Consider the following 19,091-nt stretch of genomic DNA (forward strand, 5'->3'; position numbering starts at 1 on the left):
GTGGTTTATTGAAGCCAAAAGTATGCTGACCATATTGGTGTGATGGCCAGCAGTTCTATCGAAGCCCCTGTTAATGACCCCTTAATCACCTTTTTCAACCAGGCAGCAGTGGTTTGATGATGGTTTCATATTTCGTTGCAAATTGCATACTCCCCCAATCAACTAGCCACCACTGATTGTGTAATTCTGTTTATTGGAATAGTTGGCTCATTTTTTTAAACAATTCGGGGAAAACCCTTACTGCCTTGATTAACCCACTGGCTATCAAGCATACTTATCCTCCCTATTGCAACTAAAGTCGAACTTCCTTGATAATACTGTCCTGACTACTTCAAATATTTTTATTATCAATACCAATTTCTGGTGGACACATTCGTGGATACGATGTGGATTTTCGTGCATAATTAGCCCAAAAAGTCCAGAAGTTACACCATTAGTCACCTCGGTAATCCATTAGTCAAAATAGTCCATAATGCATGGAAATTCCAGAACGGTGTCAAACTAGGAAATACCCGAAATTTCAACGCGGCAAACCTAATCAGGCTCGGAGTAGGCCTTGGTGGTGCCAGTCAGACCCTGTGGGCGGTTGCGACATTTAATTAGCCCGAGATTGCTGCTGGGGCATTAGCGAGCGAGCGCTAGCGAGAGCGTGGTAGTGGTGGTAGTACCACTTCCTTACCTCCTTACTTCCCCTGGCAGAAACTTCCGACTCCACCAATAGCCCACCTCTTTGCTCACGGTGCCATTCATCCCGTGGACCGCGCAAGCGGAAATGTGTCTCGTTCTGGCTATGACGTCGATTTACCACGGCGTTGTTCGTGCGCGGCATTGGACGGCATTTACAAGCAAGATGCTGCACAGTCTTGTCGGTAAGTGGGAACGCATACTGTCACTACCGCATACTGTCATCACCACTTGCACCATGCCCACCCCCTCGCTGTCACTACAGCTGTCACCGCCGTAGCGGTGCACCCCGTAGTCTGCACTGTATCCCTCCCACGCCTACTGCCTCTCGCTTCATTCTCGCCAATCAGTACGATCTAATCTCCGCTGTCTGGCTGTCCTCATGCCAGCCCCGAGCCCAAAATAACTCCAAAATAAACAAATAATATACACACCACCACTCATTATAAAGTGTACTCACATTCTCCCACCACCACCCTCCTCCCACCGTACCGCCCCGCCACCGCCGCCACTTCCTCCCCGCTAGCTCGCTGCCCACCGTCCTGTCACGCCGCCAAAGTCTCGCTCCTGCTCCCTTCGCTGCCCATCATTTTCGCACCTGACCAAACCAAAATCACTTAGCAGCACTTCCCCAGTTCAATCCTCTGGCTGCCCTCACCACGCTACGCCCACCGTGCTGACCTGACTACAGCAGCTCCTATTCCATCACACCCTCAGCGTATCCGACCAAACCACGCTTCGTCTGGACTGTCCCGCGTTGCCTGTGGATCCCCTCTCCCGTTGCTTGTGTTGATATGAAAACCTGAATTGTCCGGTGCCATTACCCTTTACTTCCTCCTGTTCGTTTATCCAACCCTTTCTTAGCTTCTTCATTGTATTTCCACCAGTCTTAGTCATGAACGACACCTACAGCGGATCGCAGACCGGCCAGTCCATCTACTTCAATGCGTCCAGTAATGCTGCCTCTTCCAACACCAATGCCACCAACACCTCGAACTCGCCCACCACCAACCAGAGCACCACCTCCAACACTGCGAACGCTTCAGCCAACACCCAGCCCTCCACCGCAACTGCCAGCTCTAACTCCACACTTCTCAATGACATGTTCACCCAATTGAGCCAGTTGAACAACCACTTCATCAACTACCAGAACTCCAACAACGAGAAGATCAACGACCTCAACTTGAAGTTGAATTACATCAACGACTCCATAGAGAGCTTCAAGCAGAACCTAAGTAACGTCAACCAGCAGGTATTACTCATCATGCAGCACCCGTCCTTGATCAACGGCTCCTACTCTTCCTTCTACAATAGCCAGAATAAGCTCCTTGAAGTATTCAACAAGCACTTGTCCGGTCTTGGGAAGGACATAGAGGAATTGGCCATGAACTCCTCGGTGGCTCCGCCTGCCCACTCTCAGCACCCACAACTCCAATCACAACACCACTTGAATCCCCACTTGCAACCCTCCACTTTACCACAATCATCCTTACCCCAGACAAGACAATCCACTTCTCATCCTAATGGATACGCCGAAGAGGATGTGGATGTGTTGAACCGACCGCCATTTTCCAAAGCAATTCCTGCATCCGTATCAAATCCTACTTCTCCCTTCATACTGAATAGGTTCAACTTTGATATCGGAAACTTCCCAACTGCACGTAACCCTCAGAATAACTTCCTCCAACCACCATCCCAAACCCAAGGATTTCACACCATCAATGACACCATAAATCTTCCTAATAACTTGAGAAATAATTCTACTGATGAAACCCCAGAAAATCTAGACAAATCCATAGGAAATGGAAAAGCTCGCAAACGGCGTCGAAGCTCGAAGTCAAAACAACTTGACAAACATCAGTTAAGCACATCAGCTTCGTACATATTACCATTGCCAAACGCGGTTATAACCAATGAGGATGAACCTTCTTCACATACAAAAGCTACTAATAATAACAAGTACGTCTCGGCACCTTCACTACCCTCAAATAACTCTGCTGCTCAATTTATTGCAGTCAGTCGGGCACCTGAGGATGTTTTGAGTCCAGACTTGAGACATCAACTGGGACAAAATAGAACCAACTATTTTCCTGGTGAAATCGATCCTTTGAATGAGGCATCCAGACAAAACCCCACCAGCAACAACGCAGAAACAAATCATCCATCTACGAGCAACGATAATGATGATACAGAGAAGAAGTCCAAAAGCCCCAAGAAGAGGAAAAAGACTGCTATATCCGATTCTAGCTCAACCACAGGAACAGGTGCTGAAGGAATCACTGATGATCCATCAAACATTAATGATTTGCCAAAGTGTAAATTGGAAAGGAGTTTGAAAACGATCTCAGATATTTGGAAAGAATATGAATATGGATTAAACGACAAACCTCCACTTCGCTTGATGGAAATTAAATACGGCACAAAATGGAGAAATGAAACTGAATCTCGGACGTTTTTGAGAAGGAAAAAGATCTATGAGGCTATTGAAACTGGTAAGAGTAAAGGTTTCACTGAAGAACAGATTATCAACGAGCTAGAGGAATATAGGAGCTATGATAACAATGGCACTATAAAGAAAAAACCTCTCTCGTGGTTATGCTCGAACGTCCCTGAAAAGTATAACTCATAATTAGTGTTTGCTCTCATATATAGCTATTACACGAGATTTGGGTGCAACTAACGATAGCCAATAGCACACAGGCCTAGTATTATGACCGATGATCACATGGTCCATGGTCACGTGTAATGACTATCACCATTTTTTCATGATATCAGTTGCATATCTAGGACCACTATATCACTCGGGATAAGGCAAACGAAGCTCTCAATTAGGATCGCAGTACCGTGAAGCAGCAACAATATTTCCGCACATTATTATTGAAATCTGATTCACAAACAGGTCTGTAATTCACTCACGAGTTGACATTAAATATCACCTCATCGCATATCATGGCTCCAGTAGAAGAAAGGAAGAGACCAGCTTCTCCCGTTCTTGATGAGCAAAGTGAAGCCAAGAAGCACCAGGATACTCCTGTTGTCCCAGGCGAGGAGTCTACCGAGCAGAGCCTCGACTCTCAGGCCAAGAAACCAGCCAAGGCACAGAAAGCTCCAAAGGTAAACCGCAGAAGGTACAGAATTAAAGCTCCCGAGCCAACCTCGCCGTTAGGAGTATTACAGCATGAAATTGAAGAGATATTAGAGAGCCACGGCCTCACCAAGCAACTCATCAGCAATGACATGACTCGTCTCCTTAACGACCAAGAAGTGGAAGACAGGTTCCACAGGCAAGTCAGCGGAGTCAAGATCTTAAAATTGTTGTCCAACGGAGATGGTGTGGCAGTGATTCCACACCCTGAAGATGAATCTAAAAGACAAATTTGCATAGTTCCGTTTGGATTGCCTGGCGATGTTGGTGTGATCAAGGTGTTCAAGACACATCCATTATACGTTGAATCGGACTTGTTGGATATCACTGAAAAATCTAGCTACAGAAAGGATGAATTAATCAACTGTAAATACTTTGGAAAGTGCTCGGGATGTCAGTACCAGAATGTCGACTATGAACAACAATTGGTGTTCAAGAGACAGACTATCGAGAATGCATTCAAGTTTTTTGCCCCTAAATTGTCGGCAGCCAATATCTTGCCAGCTATCGGAAACACCCAAGAATCCCCATTGCAATATACTTACAGAACCAAGTTGACTCCTCACTTCAACTTGCCATACAGAAAGGGAGGGCACCAATTGGAATATAAACCCAACTTAGGGTTTGGTGCTAAGGGAAGACCTACCTGGAGAAAGGACATGCATATCGGCAGTGGTAGCATTATAGACATTGAGGAGTGCTCGATTGGTACTGAAATCATCAACATAGGTATGAAAAACGAAAAACAAAGGTTCGAACGGGATTTCAAAAACTACCGCAAGGGTGCTACCATCTTGTTAAGAGAGGACACTGAATTGTCTACTGGTGACTTGACCAAGCCCGGCTCGACCAACGAGAAGGGAGAAAAGAGTACCATTGAGGTTACTATCAATGATACCAAGTTGACCAAGTCATGTGTGACTGATCCAAGACAAATTGTTACCGAGTATGTCAATGGATTCAGGTTCGAGTTTTCTGGAGGAGAGTTCTTCCAGAACAACAATTCGATTTTGCCAATTGTCACCGACTACGTGAGATCTAACTTGTCCATTCCAAACTCCCAGCCTGGAGAACCCAACTTTTTGGTTGATGCTTACTGTGGATCGGGATTATTTTCCATCACCTGCTCGGGTGATGTTTCAAAAGTCGTCGGGGTGGAAGTCTCGGCCGACTCTGTCAAATTCGCTGAAAGAAATGCTAAGTCCAACAATATCGAAAATGCCACTTTTATTGTGGGTAAGGCCGAGAAGATTTTCGGCAATATTGATACCCCTGCTGATAGAACATCTGTAATTTTGGACCCTCCAAGAAAGGGATGTGACGATGTGTTCTTGAACCAACTTTCAGAGTATCATCCTGCAAAAATTGTTTACATCAGTTGTAATGTCCATTCACAAGCCAGAGATATCGACTGGTTCATCAACGAGACCAAGAATGGAGGTGAGTATGTGGTAGAAAGCATTAAGGGTTTCGACTTCTTTCCCCAGACTCACCACGTCGAAAGTGTTGCAGTTTTGAGAAGAAAGTGATGGGTTTTACTTGCTTGAAAGTAAGCTCACAAGCAGTGGTTGTATAAGTAGTTAATTTCATTAATCATGTAGAAAATAAAACATTAATATTAAGAGAATGTCATTCGAGTCTCTGCAAGGATTTGCAATGCTAGTTTTGCAACTTTGAAGTATAGAGTGGTGCCATACTTACGGGTTCCTGCCTTGGAACAGACCTATTACTAGTGAATTATATGCCAATCCATAACACTAAGTTCAGTCTTGCTTCCTGGACGTAGCTGGGGCATCTTCTTCCACGTATCATGCTGGGTACTTCTGGGTTCTTGCAACCCTGGGGGAACTGAGCTGTCAATACTATATCACGTGACTGAGGGCTTCAGCCCTCAAACCGGTTACTTTTTTCGTGCTCGCACCCCATATGCCGGAAGTCCCGCACCGCAATACCTAACCAGGCACCATCACACGCTTCCCTCACACCCTATTGATGAAAAATTTGTTGATAAGTTCTTACATTCTTTAGTCACAAATTATAGCCAGCCAAAATGGAAAACGATAAAGGTCAATTAGTAAGTACAGATTTTCACAGTACGGAAGTGTTCGAAGGTGCTGGTTATGCCAGCCGTCAAGTTCAAATGTCAAATGTCAAGATTTCATCAGAAGACGTACCATTCCAAATACCAAAGCCCAATCAATGGATGAGATACAACATTGCAATGTGAAGAATGGGCAAGAACTCCAAGGAACAACAAGTGTAGCAGAAGCAGCTGATCCCAGCAGGATTGGGCAGATTATGACGGAAAGTGAGAGATTATAAGATGAGACATGAACCAGCCCCAAACACCCGACAACACTGGTGCACCGAGTGTGCCAGGAGTCAGCGAACATTACTAACGTTATAGGTCGAATTATACGTCCCAAGAAAGTGTTCTGCCACCAACAGAATCATCAAGGCCAAGGACCACGCCTCCGTCCAAATCAACATCGCCAACGTCGATGAAGAAGGAAGAGCCATTGCTGGTTCCAACACCACCTACGCTTTATCCGGTTACATCAGAGGTAGAGGTGAAGCTGACGACTCCTTGAACAGATTGGCTCAACAAGACGGTTTGTTGAAGAACGTCTGGTCTTACTCCCGTTAAGTTCATGTATGTAATTTAATAACATAATAGGTACAGAAGAAACGTAATGCATTAACAAGCGTGTAGGCGGCCGCATCCACACCTTGGATGTATTGCAATAGTGATGGCGAAATTTAGACTACCATCTCTGGATGTCTCCACTGTGCTTAGGGGCTGGTCGAATGTCGCGCATACTCCAGTTCTCGAGATACCCAACGCGACATCCATCACCCCACCACCACCACCGTGAGTTAATTTCCACCACCACCGGGCTTCTCTTGCCTCTATTATTGGCAACACGCCACGGCACCCTCCACGGGTGCCGGACTCGTATCTGGCCCCATTTTGGTGTCTGTAGCCCCCTCTGCCCCTGGCCGATGCCGGCACTGACCGGACCACTTTCAAGTGGTAGCCCTTCCCCACTCCTGCACACCAACCCAGACATACCCCGTACCCATCCACAAACATTGCTCCGAAAGTTCCCCCAAACATCACCAGACATCCTTACTACACGGCCACGGACCCCTCGATGAACGCTATAGTCACCCTTTTGTACGAGCCCTCCTACTTGCCTGGGGCCCTTGCCTTGGGTATCAGTCTCCGGAACATCTTCCAACAACGGCCAGAAACCATCACCACGGTGTCGCTCGGGGTGTTGATCGACACCTCGTTGTTCACAGCTGCACAGTTGCTCTTGCTCCTCGAGTACTACGACGAATTGATCGAGGTCAAGCCGTTGGAGTCGCAATTGGTCCACAAGTTGACCCACGACTTGCACCGTCCCGAATTGCACAAGACCTTCACCAAAATCATGCTCTGGAGCTTGAACTTCAACAAGGTGTTGTACTTGGATGCCGACACTTTGCCTGTGGTGCCTTCCAGCCCCAACCAGGGCACCATTCTAGACTTGTTCCAGCTCGAGTTTCCCCACAACAAGATCCTAGCTGCTCCCGACAGCGGATTCCCCGACATTTTCAACTCAGGGATGATGTTGTTGCGGCCCAACCAATACGATTTCCAAGCGTTGACGGAAATTGTCCGTGAGTCTGCCACCAATCCCCACGTTTCGTTTGACGGAGCGGATCAAGGCCTCCTCAACCAGTACTTCAATGCCAACCCCGACTGGGTTCGCCACGTAGGAATTACTGGCGGCAACGTGGATACGGCAGCCAGATTCTCCAACTGGGTCAAGTTACCGTTCTTGTACAACGTCACCCCATCTGCCCAGTACCAATACTTACCGGCATTCAAGCATTTTGGAGGGTTAGAATCAGGTCCCGGAGACTCCTCGGGATTGAAAGCTCCGTTAGATACTCTGGTCGCCTCGGCAAACGAGGCTGTTTCACACTATGGTGCTGCTGCAGTGTCGTTCATTGGCCAGTCACAAATCAAATTGGTCCATTTTATTGGCCCTGTCAAGCCATGGAAGCGGGCATCCACTCCCGATGACGAGTGGTGGAAGGTTTGGTCGTCTCGGTTTGGCCACAAGTCGGTGGATGAAGTGATATGGGCTCAGGATGCCATTTCCACCGATGAAACACCCCAAAAATTATCCCAGGAAGAACAGCCACAACACCACCATTCGGCATCCTTTGGCCCCTCGGCTTTGTTAGACCCCCAGAACTACCGCGAGTTCGAGTCTGTTGGGGTTTCCGAAGAGTCGTCGTGGAATCCAGCCAAGGAAGAGCCTCCCTCTGGCACATCTCACCAAGTGAACCAGGAATTAATTGATGGAGTCAAGTCATTTTCCAACTCATGGGATGAGGAGACCACGCAAGATCAGGAGAGTGCAGTCACCGAGGCGGTGGACTCGGTTCCTCAAGAGCACTACTCCGTCGACCCACCCCCTCAAGACACCCACGGCCACAGCTTGTACGAGTATGTTCGCCCTGAGCGTGTTTTCGAAGGCTCCGACTACTTCCCCAAGCACAAGTTGCACGAGCTCGTCAAGGAGGGACTGGAAGACCAGCATGGAGGCTCCGATATCCTGAAGGCTGTGGGAAAGGCCCCCGAGACTCCTACGCTTTCAGTGTTGAACGACGTCAGCGACAAGTTGGAGGGCTTGTTCGTGGACGACAAGCCCCAGCCAGAGGTCCAGGATGAGGATGAGGATGACACGGCTGACACCTCCAGGCCTGCCAAACTCTTCCCCTGGGAGTTCCGTGCCGGAGGAAGAACCGAACGAGTTTTTGATTGAGGCACTCCGATTTCGCAGCCAGTAGCCAGAGGCCCACATTAGTAGATGGAACCCAGCATAGATAATAAAAGTAGCTTTTCATGGAAGTCCCGTAGAATTGTCGTTGAAGTCACCCATACCACCAGTTCCAAGAACTGACGCTTTTCCTACCCATACAGCCAGTCGCTGGTAGTGTCACTTTCTTACCCACACCATGGACCAATTTTCACCGAATTTCGGTCCCCCTTCAGGCGGAGTTACTGCACAGAACGCACTAATTAGTCTGGATTAAGTTCCAGGCGTGCTCATGCCACCAGTTCGGCCCAGTCATCAACGCCCACCACTCACTACCTAGCTGGACCATGGTGATGGTGCGGACTTCAACGGCCCAAATGCAGGCCCATTGCGCCTGGTCGATTGCGGCAGTGATCCATCCCCTCTTTTCGCTGCAGAAGTGGTCTCGAACGGCACGTCACAGATGACACCCACTACCGGATTTGACTGGTGAAGCATGACCCCTGACCATCTCAAACCTTCCAGAACCCCTCCTCCATCTTGATATCGGCCACATCCGTGATTAGTGGCAAAAACCACGAGACAGATCGGGTCCCATCACGTGCCCATCGCATTACCCGGACACAAGCAAATTTTTACCACCCATTTTTTTACTTAAATGAAAACTTGATCAATTTCTTTATCCACTGGAAATCAACAACATGGCCTCCGAAGGTATTACCGAAATCGACTCTGGTTTAATTGAAACCAATTACGACAATGTCGTCTACAGCTTCGACGACTTGAACTTGAAGCCAAGTATCGTCAGAGGTATCTTTGGTTACGGTTACGAAAGTCCATCCGCTATTCAACAAAGAGCTATCTTGCCAATCACCGAAGGCCGTGATGTCTTGGCCCAAGCCCAATCCGGTACCGGTAAGACCGCTACCTTCACCATCTCTGCTTTACAAAGAATTGATGAAACCTCCAACACCACCCAAGCCTTGATCCTTGCTCCAACCAGAGAATTGGCTTTGCAAATCAAGAACGTTATCACCAGTATCGGTTTATACTTGAAGGTGACCGTCCACGCTTCTATTGGTGGTACTTCCATGCAAGACGATATCGAAGCCTTCAGATCCGGTGTCCAAGTCGTTGTCGGTACTCCAGGTAGAGTTTTCGACATGATCGAAAGAAGATACTTCAAGACCGAAAACGTCAAGATGTTCATCTTGGATGAAGCCGATGAAATGTTGTCTTCTGGTTTCAAGGAACAAATCTACAACATTTTCCGTTTATTGCCAGAAACTACCCAAGTTGTCTTGTTATCTGCCACCATGCCTCAAGACGTTTTGGAAGTCACCACCAAGTTCATGAACAACCCAGTCAGAATCTTGGTCAAGAAGGACGAATTGACCTTGGAAGGTATCAAGCAATTCTTCATCAACGTCGAATTGGAAGAATACAAGTTCGACTGTTTGTGTGATTTATACGACTCCATCTCTGTTACCCAAGCCGTTATCTTCTGTAACACCAGATCCAAGGTCGAATTCTTGACCACCAAGTTGAAGGCTGAAAACTTTACCGTTTCTGCCATCCACGCCGACTTGCCACAAGCTGACAGAGACACCATCATGAAGGAATTCAGATCCGGTTCTTCTAGAATCTTGATCTCCACCGATTTGTTGGCCAGAGGTATTGATGTCCAACAAGTTTCCTTGGTTATCAACTACGATCTCCCAGCCAACAAAGAAAACTACATCCACAGAATTGGTAGAGGTGGTCGTTTCGGTAGAAAGGGTGTTGCCATCAACTTTGTCACTGACAGAGATGTTGGTATGATGAGAGAAATTGAGAAGTTCTACTCCACCCAAATCAAGGAAATGCCTGCTGACATTGGTGCTTTGTTCAATTAAGCAGTATGTATTCTATAAGTTTGTTCATTAGCTAAAATGGTTTGTTAAACTAGTACTTAATGTAGTCACGCGCGTTATCACGTGCCGAGGTATTGATCCGCCACTCAAACCCATTTCACTACCTCATCACCACCACTGCCATCATGAGTGTCCGAATGCCTGGTGCATTCCCTACACTTGCGAGTCCCGAGAGTGCGAGGTCAACCACCATCAACGAATCCACCACTAGCATCTTAAACAAGCAGCAATTAGACCTGTTCAGCAAGAACCACCAAATAAACCAAAAGACGAAGCACCAGCACCATTTGCTTTCACAATTCGAAACCACGGCTTATATTCTTGTGGGGTACCAATTCATAAAGTACTGTCATTCAGCATGTCTTTTCCCGGTCGTAGCGCACGTGGCGCTCCAACATGCCCTCAACCACGATCTAGTCAACCTCACAAATGGTATGGACCAGCTTAACGTTTTCTTCTGGAACCGAGAATTGAGCACGCAGGAACGGGCTCAGACGATGGCGGTGCTCAGAAGTACTCTCTGGCTCGTTATTTGCTGGAAAGCCGTGCTCACAATACTGTGGCATACGTTGTTTGTATGTCAATGGCTAGTTCCGCTAGTAGATAGTGGCGCCTTACATGAATTAGAGCATGATTCCTGGTTCGTGTCATTTATCGGAGAACAAGTCCCACACATCGATAAAAACGATTCCATATGGCTCAAGATGGCCCAGTTGGGTTTAATCCAACTCGTGATGTCCGATATAATCATTTTATTTATTCAATTGGTGTGTTTCCAATGTATCTTTCTCCAATCTACGGCAATGTTGCTGGGAGACCGGAGCTTGGGTGAAGAGGAGGCATACATAATTCGTCCAGTTTCGGACCAGGGTCGACACAGAACCGGTGACATGTTTGATACCGAGGTGCCGTGTATCTTAAAAGTGAAATTGTACGAGTCTTTCAAGCAGGAAGAGCTTGTAATAGAAGCAACTGGGGAAGCGAACCGAGGCTAGCAACATATAGATGGACATATTTCAGCTCAAGCTAGGAGGTTCCAGCAATAGTTGTTCTGGTCTGTTTTTGTTCATTGACTCAATATATATAATTCAGTTCAATCTATAAGACCAACGAATTCCAGTGAACACTACGAAGTTCATTCATGATTCTAGTTATCCGGACAAGCTGAGCCAGATACCAGTGCTCGACTACGAACATCATTCAGACAATGTATGAGCTGCAACAAGAAATTTGACTCTCCTAATGGGGTAAATAATCTAATAACCACAATATTTTGAAGTATATGATAGTATTATTAGATGACAAAATATGATATCAGAGTGGTGGTCGAAATTTTATCTCGACACTGTGGACTGATACATAAATGAAAGCAAAGCTCTCTTCCCCTGGCGCTCATAAATCATTCAAGTGGAGTCCAAGAGGAATTGACGTTATTTTTCGGAATTCAAGTATATTAACTTCATAGTAATAATCAAATAATTCTATTATTATGGCCATAAGTTTTATAAACTGGCAAATAGGATAAACATTCAACAGACATATAAATAGATAGCACATGGAATTCAGAGCCGAAAACGAGTTTAAGCCCAAAATGTTAATCAATTTCCCTCAGGCCCGCTCCAGACTTAAGCCATCGCAGCTTATCGCATTTTGAACAACCGATGCGTACATTCATACGACACAAGTCTCATTATCTCAGCACTAAATGGACTAAAGAACCGTTCTCGATAGGGTATCCTTGTAACAAGGACTCTCCATTGCGAGCCACTACCCACCAGCATCTTTTTCCTGATAAGATCGCCACTGCCTACGACTACTTTATCGAGGAGCACCTGCCAAACGAATGGCCCCACATCTCCTATGACGAGTATTCCAGGTACCACAGAATGGCCATTGAGCAGGGTCCCAGCTACATAACTCCCCCACCCACTCCAAGTGCTGGCTTGGGCCTTCTCAAGTCACTCACTGGCAATCGGACCAAGAATGGAGTGGTGGGCCTTTGGAAACGCCTTTCGCCAGAAGAGCGGAACCGTCTCGAAACTCCCACAAAATGGCAGTACCAGCAACAACTACGTGTGTGGAAGGGCTACGAGGTGGTGGAGTATTTAAAGAGGCTGCTGGACGACAACCTTCGCTGGAATCCGTATCCGTTGCTGGGACTTTATCCGTGGGAGATCATCAAAGACAAGCTCCGCAAGAAGGCAGCGTTTCAGTTCGAGTTTGACTACTATGACACGTTGATAAGGGAGGCGTTTGGTCGTAACTCGGCCAGAAAAGCCAAACACATATTCTACACCGATTTGGTCCACAACAACCCTCAACAGCACTATACGTGGGGCAAAGTAGACAAGCTCTTCAAGCAGCTAGTTCCGGAGTCCCGCAGCTACTATCACGAGAAGGAGGCTCGAAGGCTCGAACAAAGCACGCTTACACGGAGCCCTTACCATAGCCTTCTGTTTCATCGATACTTGGACCAGCACGCGAATTCTACCAGACCGCTTCTTGATGCTGCAAGAGGCTGGGCCCTCTTGGACAACAATGCCAAAAGAGCAGGGGAAATGGACCGCAAAACCACTAATTCCAGACGTTACAAAGAGCAGCTTCTTGATATCAAAACTGCCATTGTAATGGACTACCTCTACTACACTGGAGGAGTCGAGGGGATTGACAGCGACTACTGCTGGGTGACCGATAGGGCAAGTAAGACTCACGGTTATATCTACATGAACAGGGGGTACTACCGTGGTGAACTTGGCTTCTAGGTGCAGTAGTTGAGACTATTCAGGAGCACACATTTTAACGTGAAATCATTGATTTCACTGGTCGTTATCGCGGTAGATTACTTTAGAAACCAATTTGATAGTAGTTTTGGGCTTTTCCTCAAGCAAAGGGAATTGTAAAGCACAATTTGTATTTGGCAAAAAGAAGACTGGGTTCTTCGGCAGCTGTAAGCACAACTGTTGGATTTTTCACCCCAAAAGGTAAATGGTTCACGAATCGTATAGGAAACCAACAATTCTTATTTACGTCAAGTAGATCTGGCATTTCCTCTGAAAGAGAAAGTATCTACCAGCAAAAACGAGTGTTGCAACCATCAGAACGTTACGGATGCTACACCAGACAGCCCCATACTTCTCTACCCATTTTGTTAACCATATCAACTAGACCACCAGGTGGCTAGTCAGGTAACAATAATTGTGTATGCCTCACCTTTCAATGCATATCCCACCATACTGACGGTGTTTGGAATTTCTCCCAAACATCCCCACCGCAATATTCTGGAAGCAGCATGCAGCCAAACTTGGAACCCCTGCCAATTACTGGCAAAATTATTCGATTTGACTCCTCCTTCGATGTGGCACAAACTACTTGACAGTGAAGACTGTTGGTATTTTTCGTTGCCGCGCGTGTGCGGCATCAACCACGCGCGACGCGTATAAAGGGCGACCAATTCTTCTTCCATAATCCACCATCTCTTTCCACACAACTATGACTACCGAACCAGCTCTCAAGAAGGAAAAGCTCGACCAATCTAACACCTTACAGGTGTTCTTAAGATCCGACAGAGCCACCTTGCCCACCAAGGGCTCCGCCATGGCCGCTGGATACGACATCTACTCCGCCGAAGCTGCTGTGATCCCTGGCCACGGCCAAGGCGCCGTCGCCACTGACATCAGCGTGATTGTTCCTTACGGCACGTACGGAAGAGTGGCTCCAAGATCCGGTTTGGCCATGAAGCACGGTATCTCCACTGGTGCTGGTGTCGTGGACGCTGACTACCGTGGGGAAATCAAGGTCATTCTCTTCAACCACTCCGACAAAGATTTCAAGATCGAGAAGGGAGACAGAATTGCCCAGATGGTGTTGGAAAAGATCATCAACGCCGACATCAGACAAATCTCCAAGGAAGAGTTGGTTGAAACTGCCAGAGGCGAGGGTGCCTTTGGATCTACTGGTAGATAAACACCCAAACCATGCATTGATAATTGTCACTACATCATTTGTGCTATATTCTGGCATGCTTCACAATTGTTAAATAGGTAGTAAGGTTAGCGCTTCATTGGTTCGTCCTACTGCGGAAGTGACCGGCTTGTGCTGCAAATATATACATTCTAATTTTCTTACACTGATATGCCATAAGCTAATAAATAAAAATTACACATCGTAACTCATAATCAAGCCTTGGATTCTTCCTTGGCATCCTGGTGTTTTTTAGTGGACTTCTCCTCGGCATGGGCGTCTTCGTGTTCTACCTTCATACCTTCACCAGCAGCGTCTTCGTATTCATCCAAGTTGATGTTGTCCTTGACTTGGTTGACGGTGTCCTTTTCTCTCAAGTTTTCTTCGTTGATCATTTCGTCTTGTTCCTTCAACATGTTCAACTTCAACTTGGAGTCATCGGACAACTCTAACTTGGCAACGTTGTAAACCTCATCAGGAATAGACGACAAAACTGCCAACAATGCATCGTAGTATGTTTCGATGCTATGGGAGTTATCACCATAGGTATAAGTGGAAGACAAAATTAAAAGGGTGGATGGGATCTTCTGTCTTAATCTCAAGTCCAACCAGGTGGACAAGTCTTCTCTCAATCTGCCAGGGGAAACGTCGGTGGTCTTGATACCTCTTTGCGAACAAGCAATGTGCAATTCGGGGACGGACAATGAGTCAACGCCTTCGTAGTCAATAGCCTTGTCGTCCTTAATGATGTTCAACAAACGGTGTCTGATCTGGTAACGCAAGATAGAGTCAGTTCCAAATGGTCTCAACGACATGTACTTGGTCATGGCCACCAATTGAGGACGGGACAAGTTATCCAAAACTTGATCGTTCTTGAACATTCTTGCCACCTGGATCAAGTGCTCTCTAGTAGGGTTCTTTCCCATGGAAATGGTGTGAAAAAATGAAACGAACGCTTCCTTTTCGGCTTCAGTGATCTTTTTAGACAACTTGAGTCCGGATTCTTCCATGGTCTTCTTGATGTACTCAGAAGCCGAGACTCTAGTCTTGGACAACTTGGCCCTCTTCTTGACCCTGTCTTGCTTGGATTCATAGGTAGAAGGCAACAAGTTTGGGAAAAGTTTTAATGCTATTGGGAGTAAAAGTTCGGCGAAAGGAATCAACACGAACATGGAGAACGGAACCAATCTGATCACATCCACAATTGTTCTTTGGAGCTGATTGGATTCTCTTCTGGACAAGCCGTAACCAGATACCAACTTGAATAACAACTTGGTAGAGACCTTCATTTCGAATCCCAACAACTTGGTACCATCCCAGTAGTGCTGGGCTTCGTGCTTAATTTTGTCCCACAAGGATGCCTTCTTATCGGCCTTGACAAGGTCCTTATTCTTGGCGGCTGAAGCTACGTTCTTGTCCAAGTCGTTCAACTTCTTTTCTGTTTTTTCCACCTCCTTCTTTTCATTGGTGGACTGGAGCCTAACGAACATGGGACTGGTATGTCTATGCAACATGGGTCTCAACGGATACCTGGAGCGAGGCTTGAGTGCCCTACTCACCAATGTGCGTCCCACTCTTCTCAAGACTGGATTCAACATTGTGATTCTGGATGTGGATGTGTTCTATCACTGTCTAAGGTCTATAATTGCCACTGGGTCAAATACCGGAATGCGGTGCTGGAAAACGACAAGTCAACAGCAGACGGTGCGAATGGACCAGATAGGTTGGAGCGATGGGGAAACTGCGTGGGATAGCCGTTACTGTTAAAGGAATGTGCCTTTGGTCGTAACTAGTGGTTGGCTTGTAAGTGAGTGTGGAGGGATTTTTAGTAGAGTGAGTGAAAAGTCGCCGGCCATGTGCAGGACGACACACCCGGAAACCCCGATGGCGTGGGTGTGCTGGTGGCCTTACGATGTGCCTCGGTAGGTTGGGCTTACAGGGGTAGGCGTCCAGTGGCGTCGCTGTCAGATTCGGCACATTACATTCACCGTGATTCTTAGAACCAATACTCCGTGACACTTGGGTAATCATTATGAGCTGAAATGACTTCGACTCAGCTCCTGTAGTGAACATTGAAGTTCTAGTGGTTGAGGATCCGAACCTGTCCATCAATGTAACGAGATTTCAAAATTACTATTACAATTATTAGCAAAATTCGGGGATTATAGCATAGATTAGTAAAGCTCTATTAACTACCAAAGTAGAAGCAGTAAAGCATCTCCTGGAGCTGCTGGCGGTTTCCTCGGATTTTGGAGCAGACCCGCAAAAATTGAAAGAGATCATATGATTTATGTTACAATAATTAAAGTAGCTATGCGTAGTTCCCCTGCTCAATAAACTAGCCAAAGGTAAGTTGTCGCCCTTGAAATTGCTGTGTTTATCTTGATTTTGCTACTGATGGGTCCTCGGCATTGTCCAGCATTGCAAATCTGATCTATGGGGTATTAATCGCCAGAGGCAATAAATCATCTCTAGACTAATACTTCTGTTTTGGGTGTCTTTTTTGGGTGTATTAAAGCAAATGCCATCTTCTAAAAATACTACGCGAAGTATGTTGGTATGATTGTATGTTTCAACTATAATTTATTAATAAGGATAGCTACAGAATGGTTAGAAATTGTTATCAAAATCCAATGTCAGATTTCGAATACCTTCCCGCACCAATCTCGATTGAACCACTCTATTCACTTGGTACATAAACATTCGTAAAATCTTAAGTATATTAGAGATTATTCACCGAGTGGATAATCTTTAGTTTACTTAGCAAATTTTGAAACGATCGGTTTGAACAAGCACTTATTCTCTTACAAGATCTTGTGCTTTTGAACTTTATTTTAGATCCTTTAAAAACTCGACTGCTCCTGCCGAATTTATTGTTGAAGAGTAGCTACGAAGTATGAAAAGCACAGCAGTTGGCCGTACTCGGTACACTTTAAAACTGCGATCATAATCCTCATTCCCCATAAACTACTGAATACTCACCATTAAATGCACCAATCGTTGTAAGAATATTTAACTAGTTCAAACTATTCAGATTACAAGCAACGTTCACCTTTTAGCGTGCTTAACTGACAGAGCCAGTTTTAGTTCAACGCAATTCTCTCAAGTTAATGAATCAACACTTGTTTCTAGAGTCCCTTGACTGAGGCATACATCCTTACCTCCCTGGCCCACCTTACAGATTACCGGCCCCACCCCAAGCGAATTTATTCGGCCGATACTATCTATGCTTACTCATATCTAATCGTCCTGGATCTTGCCTTGTTCCTTACTCTCCCCGTTAACACCCACAAGCAAGATCTTCTCGATCACAGTATGGTAATCTTCGTCGTCACCATCAAAAAATAAGTTCAAGCTCTGCACGTTCTGGAACCGAACAAACTTCAACTTGCATTCATACCACCCATCCTGGCCATCTATCTTCTCCACGTGTGGAGCAGAATCGGAAGCGGCGTCGTCAAAGGAGATAATGCTTGAGTGGTTTGGCCACACCTTGACAAGGTTGGGACTTTGTGTCTCTTCAATCTCGTCGTCCTCGAGCTTGATGTTGTCAGCTTTGGCCACTTTGGCGGTTTTGATCCATATGGAGTAGACCTTAGAGATGGTGAGAAGCGGCACGTAGAGCAACATCTGGGAGTCGGCATCAGAGTACACCGTCGTATTGTCTTTGGCGCCCAAGCGAAACAAGTCCTTGACATCACCACCGTAGAGAGAATCGACGTTCAAGGCCTCGAAGTCGCCAAAATGGATCAGGCCGTTCAACACCTCGTAACCCTTGGGCACCTTGCCTGCGATGGCGTTGTAAGCTGGGTCGGCAGCAACCCGTTCGAAGGAAGCGCCGTTGCCGGCTCTGCCGGCCAGGGGGTCGTCCTTGGCCCTGCTATTGATGGCGTCCAATTCCTTGATGAGATCGTTCAAGTTGGCACCACTAACCCGGGCCTTTTCGGCTCCGTTTTCGAAGAACAAGAAAGTGGGGACACTGGTGATGTTGTGGCGGGTGGCAGCGTCCTGATTGGTGTCCAAGTCGACTCTGACGATCTCGACCTTGGCGTAGCGCTCGTTGGAGTCGCTGTACAACGCGTCCACCATGGGTTTGATATGCTGGCACGGACCACACCAGGCGGCGGTGTAGTTGATCACCAAGTACTTGTTATGGGCGACGTAATCGTCCAAGTCTTTGATGGATTTGGCGAATTGGATCATGGCGGGTGTTTGGTGGTAGAGTGTTGCCACCTGCACCGCGATCTTGTGACTGTGTAGTGGTGGGGCTATCGGTGCGCGGGCCGCTAGCGCGAGCGTAGGGCGAGGCCACTGGGGGTACGGCTGGGGAATTACTGAGCAACGGGACCGGAGATGTCGGGGTGACAACCTGGCCTGGCAGCCGCTAAGTCCCCACCAGCGACCACTCACCGCCTGGGCGGCATTCAACACCACCACCAGTGCTACCACCATCTCCTTCCCCACATCCAGTTGTCCATTGCCGTACCGCTGCCCTGTCCCATGCCCCTGGTTTTCCTTAGCCTCCCCCCAGTGCCGTCGCGTGCCCCCCCATATGCCCCTCCCTAAATCAGG

General features: G+C 46.8%; 10 protein-coding genes across 10 annotated transcripts; 8 read left to right on the top strand and 2 right to left on the bottom strand.

The window, feature by feature from the left end:
* Positions 1–3,633: 3,633 nt before the first annotated feature.
* On the top strand, positions 3,634–5,358 carry TRM2 (Trm2p; the record flags this gene model as incomplete). The annotated part of the gene is made up of 2 exons (XM_020210508.1): positions 3,634–3,717; positions 3,769–5,358. The coding sequence occupies 2 exons, from the start codon at positions 3,634–3,636 to the stop codon at positions 5,356–5,358; spliced, it is 1,674 nt and encodes a 557-aa protein (XP_020062725.1).
* A 521-nt stretch (positions 5,359–5,879) lies between these two features.
* On the top strand, positions 5,880–6,476 carry RPS21B (40S ribosomal protein eS21; the record flags this gene model as incomplete). The annotated part of the gene is made up of 2 exons (XM_020211898.1): positions 5,880–5,903; positions 6,237–6,476. 2 exons carry the CDS (start codon positions 5,880–5,882, stop codon positions 6,474–6,476), a joined length of 264 nt encoding a protein of 87 aa, XP_020062726.1.
* A 508-nt stretch (positions 6,477–6,984) lies between these two features.
* Positions 6,985–8,652, top strand: CANTADRAFT_8050 (glycogenin glucosyltransferase; the record flags this gene model as incomplete). The annotated part of the gene is made up of 1 exon (XM_020211227.1): positions 6,985–8,652. One exon carries the CDS (start codon positions 6,985–6,987, stop codon positions 8,650–8,652), a length of 1,668 nt encoding a protein of 555 aa, XP_020062727.1.
* A 695-nt stretch (positions 8,653–9,347) lies between these two features.
* TIF (translation initiation factor eIF4A) lies at positions 9,348–10,541 on the top strand (the record flags this gene model as incomplete). Its single annotated transcript, XM_020210533.1, has 1 exon — positions 9,348–10,541. One exon carries the CDS (start codon positions 9,348–9,350, stop codon positions 10,539–10,541), a length of 1,194 nt encoding a protein of 397 aa, XP_020062728.1.
* A 155-nt stretch (positions 10,542–10,696) lies between these two features.
* Positions 10,697–11,554, top strand: CANTADRAFT_56019 (uncharacterized protein; the record flags this gene model as incomplete). Its single annotated transcript, XM_020210531.1, has 1 exon — positions 10,697–11,554. One exon carries the CDS (start codon positions 10,697–10,699, stop codon positions 11,552–11,554), a length of 858 nt encoding a protein of 285 aa, XP_020062729.1.
* A 663-nt stretch (positions 11,555–12,217) lies between these two features.
* On the top strand, positions 12,218–13,321 carry CANTADRAFT_56550 (uncharacterized protein; the record flags this gene model as incomplete). Its single annotated transcript, XM_020210603.1, has 1 exon — positions 12,218–13,321. A coding segment is annotated over one exon (1,104 nt), but the record flags the coding sequence as incomplete, so codon positions are not given.
* Positions 13,322–14,048: 727 nt separating this feature from the next.
* DUT1 (bifunctional dITP/dUTP diphosphatase) lies at positions 14,049–14,522 on the top strand (the record flags this gene model as incomplete). Its single annotated transcript, XM_020206992.1, has 1 exon — positions 14,049–14,522. The coding sequence occupies one exon, from the start codon at positions 14,049–14,051 to the stop codon at positions 14,520–14,522; it is 474 nt and encodes a 157-aa protein (XP_020062731.1).
* A 212-nt stretch (positions 14,523–14,734) lies between these two features.
* MRS7 (Mrs7p) lies at positions 14,735–16,009 on the bottom strand (the record flags this gene model as incomplete). Its single annotated transcript, XM_020210571.1, has 1 exon — positions 14,735–16,009. One exon carries the CDS (start codon positions 16,007–16,009, stop codon positions 14,735–14,737), a length of 1,275 nt encoding a protein of 424 aa, XP_020062732.1.
* A 22-nt stretch (positions 16,010–16,031) lies between these two features.
* On the top strand, positions 16,032–16,286 carry CANTADRAFT_92032 (uncharacterized protein; the record flags this gene model as incomplete). The annotated part of the gene is made up of 1 exon (XM_020211899.1): positions 16,032–16,286. One exon carries the CDS (start codon positions 16,032–16,034, stop codon positions 16,284–16,286), a length of 255 nt encoding a protein of 84 aa, XP_020062733.1.
* A 1,473-nt stretch (positions 16,287–17,759) lies between these two features.
* Positions 17,760–18,722, bottom strand: CANTADRAFT_56371 (uncharacterized protein; the record flags this gene model as incomplete). The annotated part of the gene is made up of 1 exon (XM_020210582.1): positions 17,760–18,722. The coding sequence occupies one exon, from the start codon at positions 18,720–18,722 to the stop codon at positions 17,760–17,762; it is 963 nt and encodes a 320-aa protein (XP_020062734.1).
* Between the last annotated feature and the right edge of the window lie 369 nt (positions 18,723–19,091).

This window comes from Suhomyces tanzawaensis (genome assembly GCF_001661415.1).
Source record: "Suhomyces tanzawaensis NRRL Y-17324 unplaced genomic scaffold CANTAscaffold_7, whole genome shotgun sequence".
NCBI lineage: Eukaryota > Fungi > Ascomycota > Pichiomycetes > Serinales > Debaryomycetaceae > Suhomyces > Suhomyces tanzawaensis.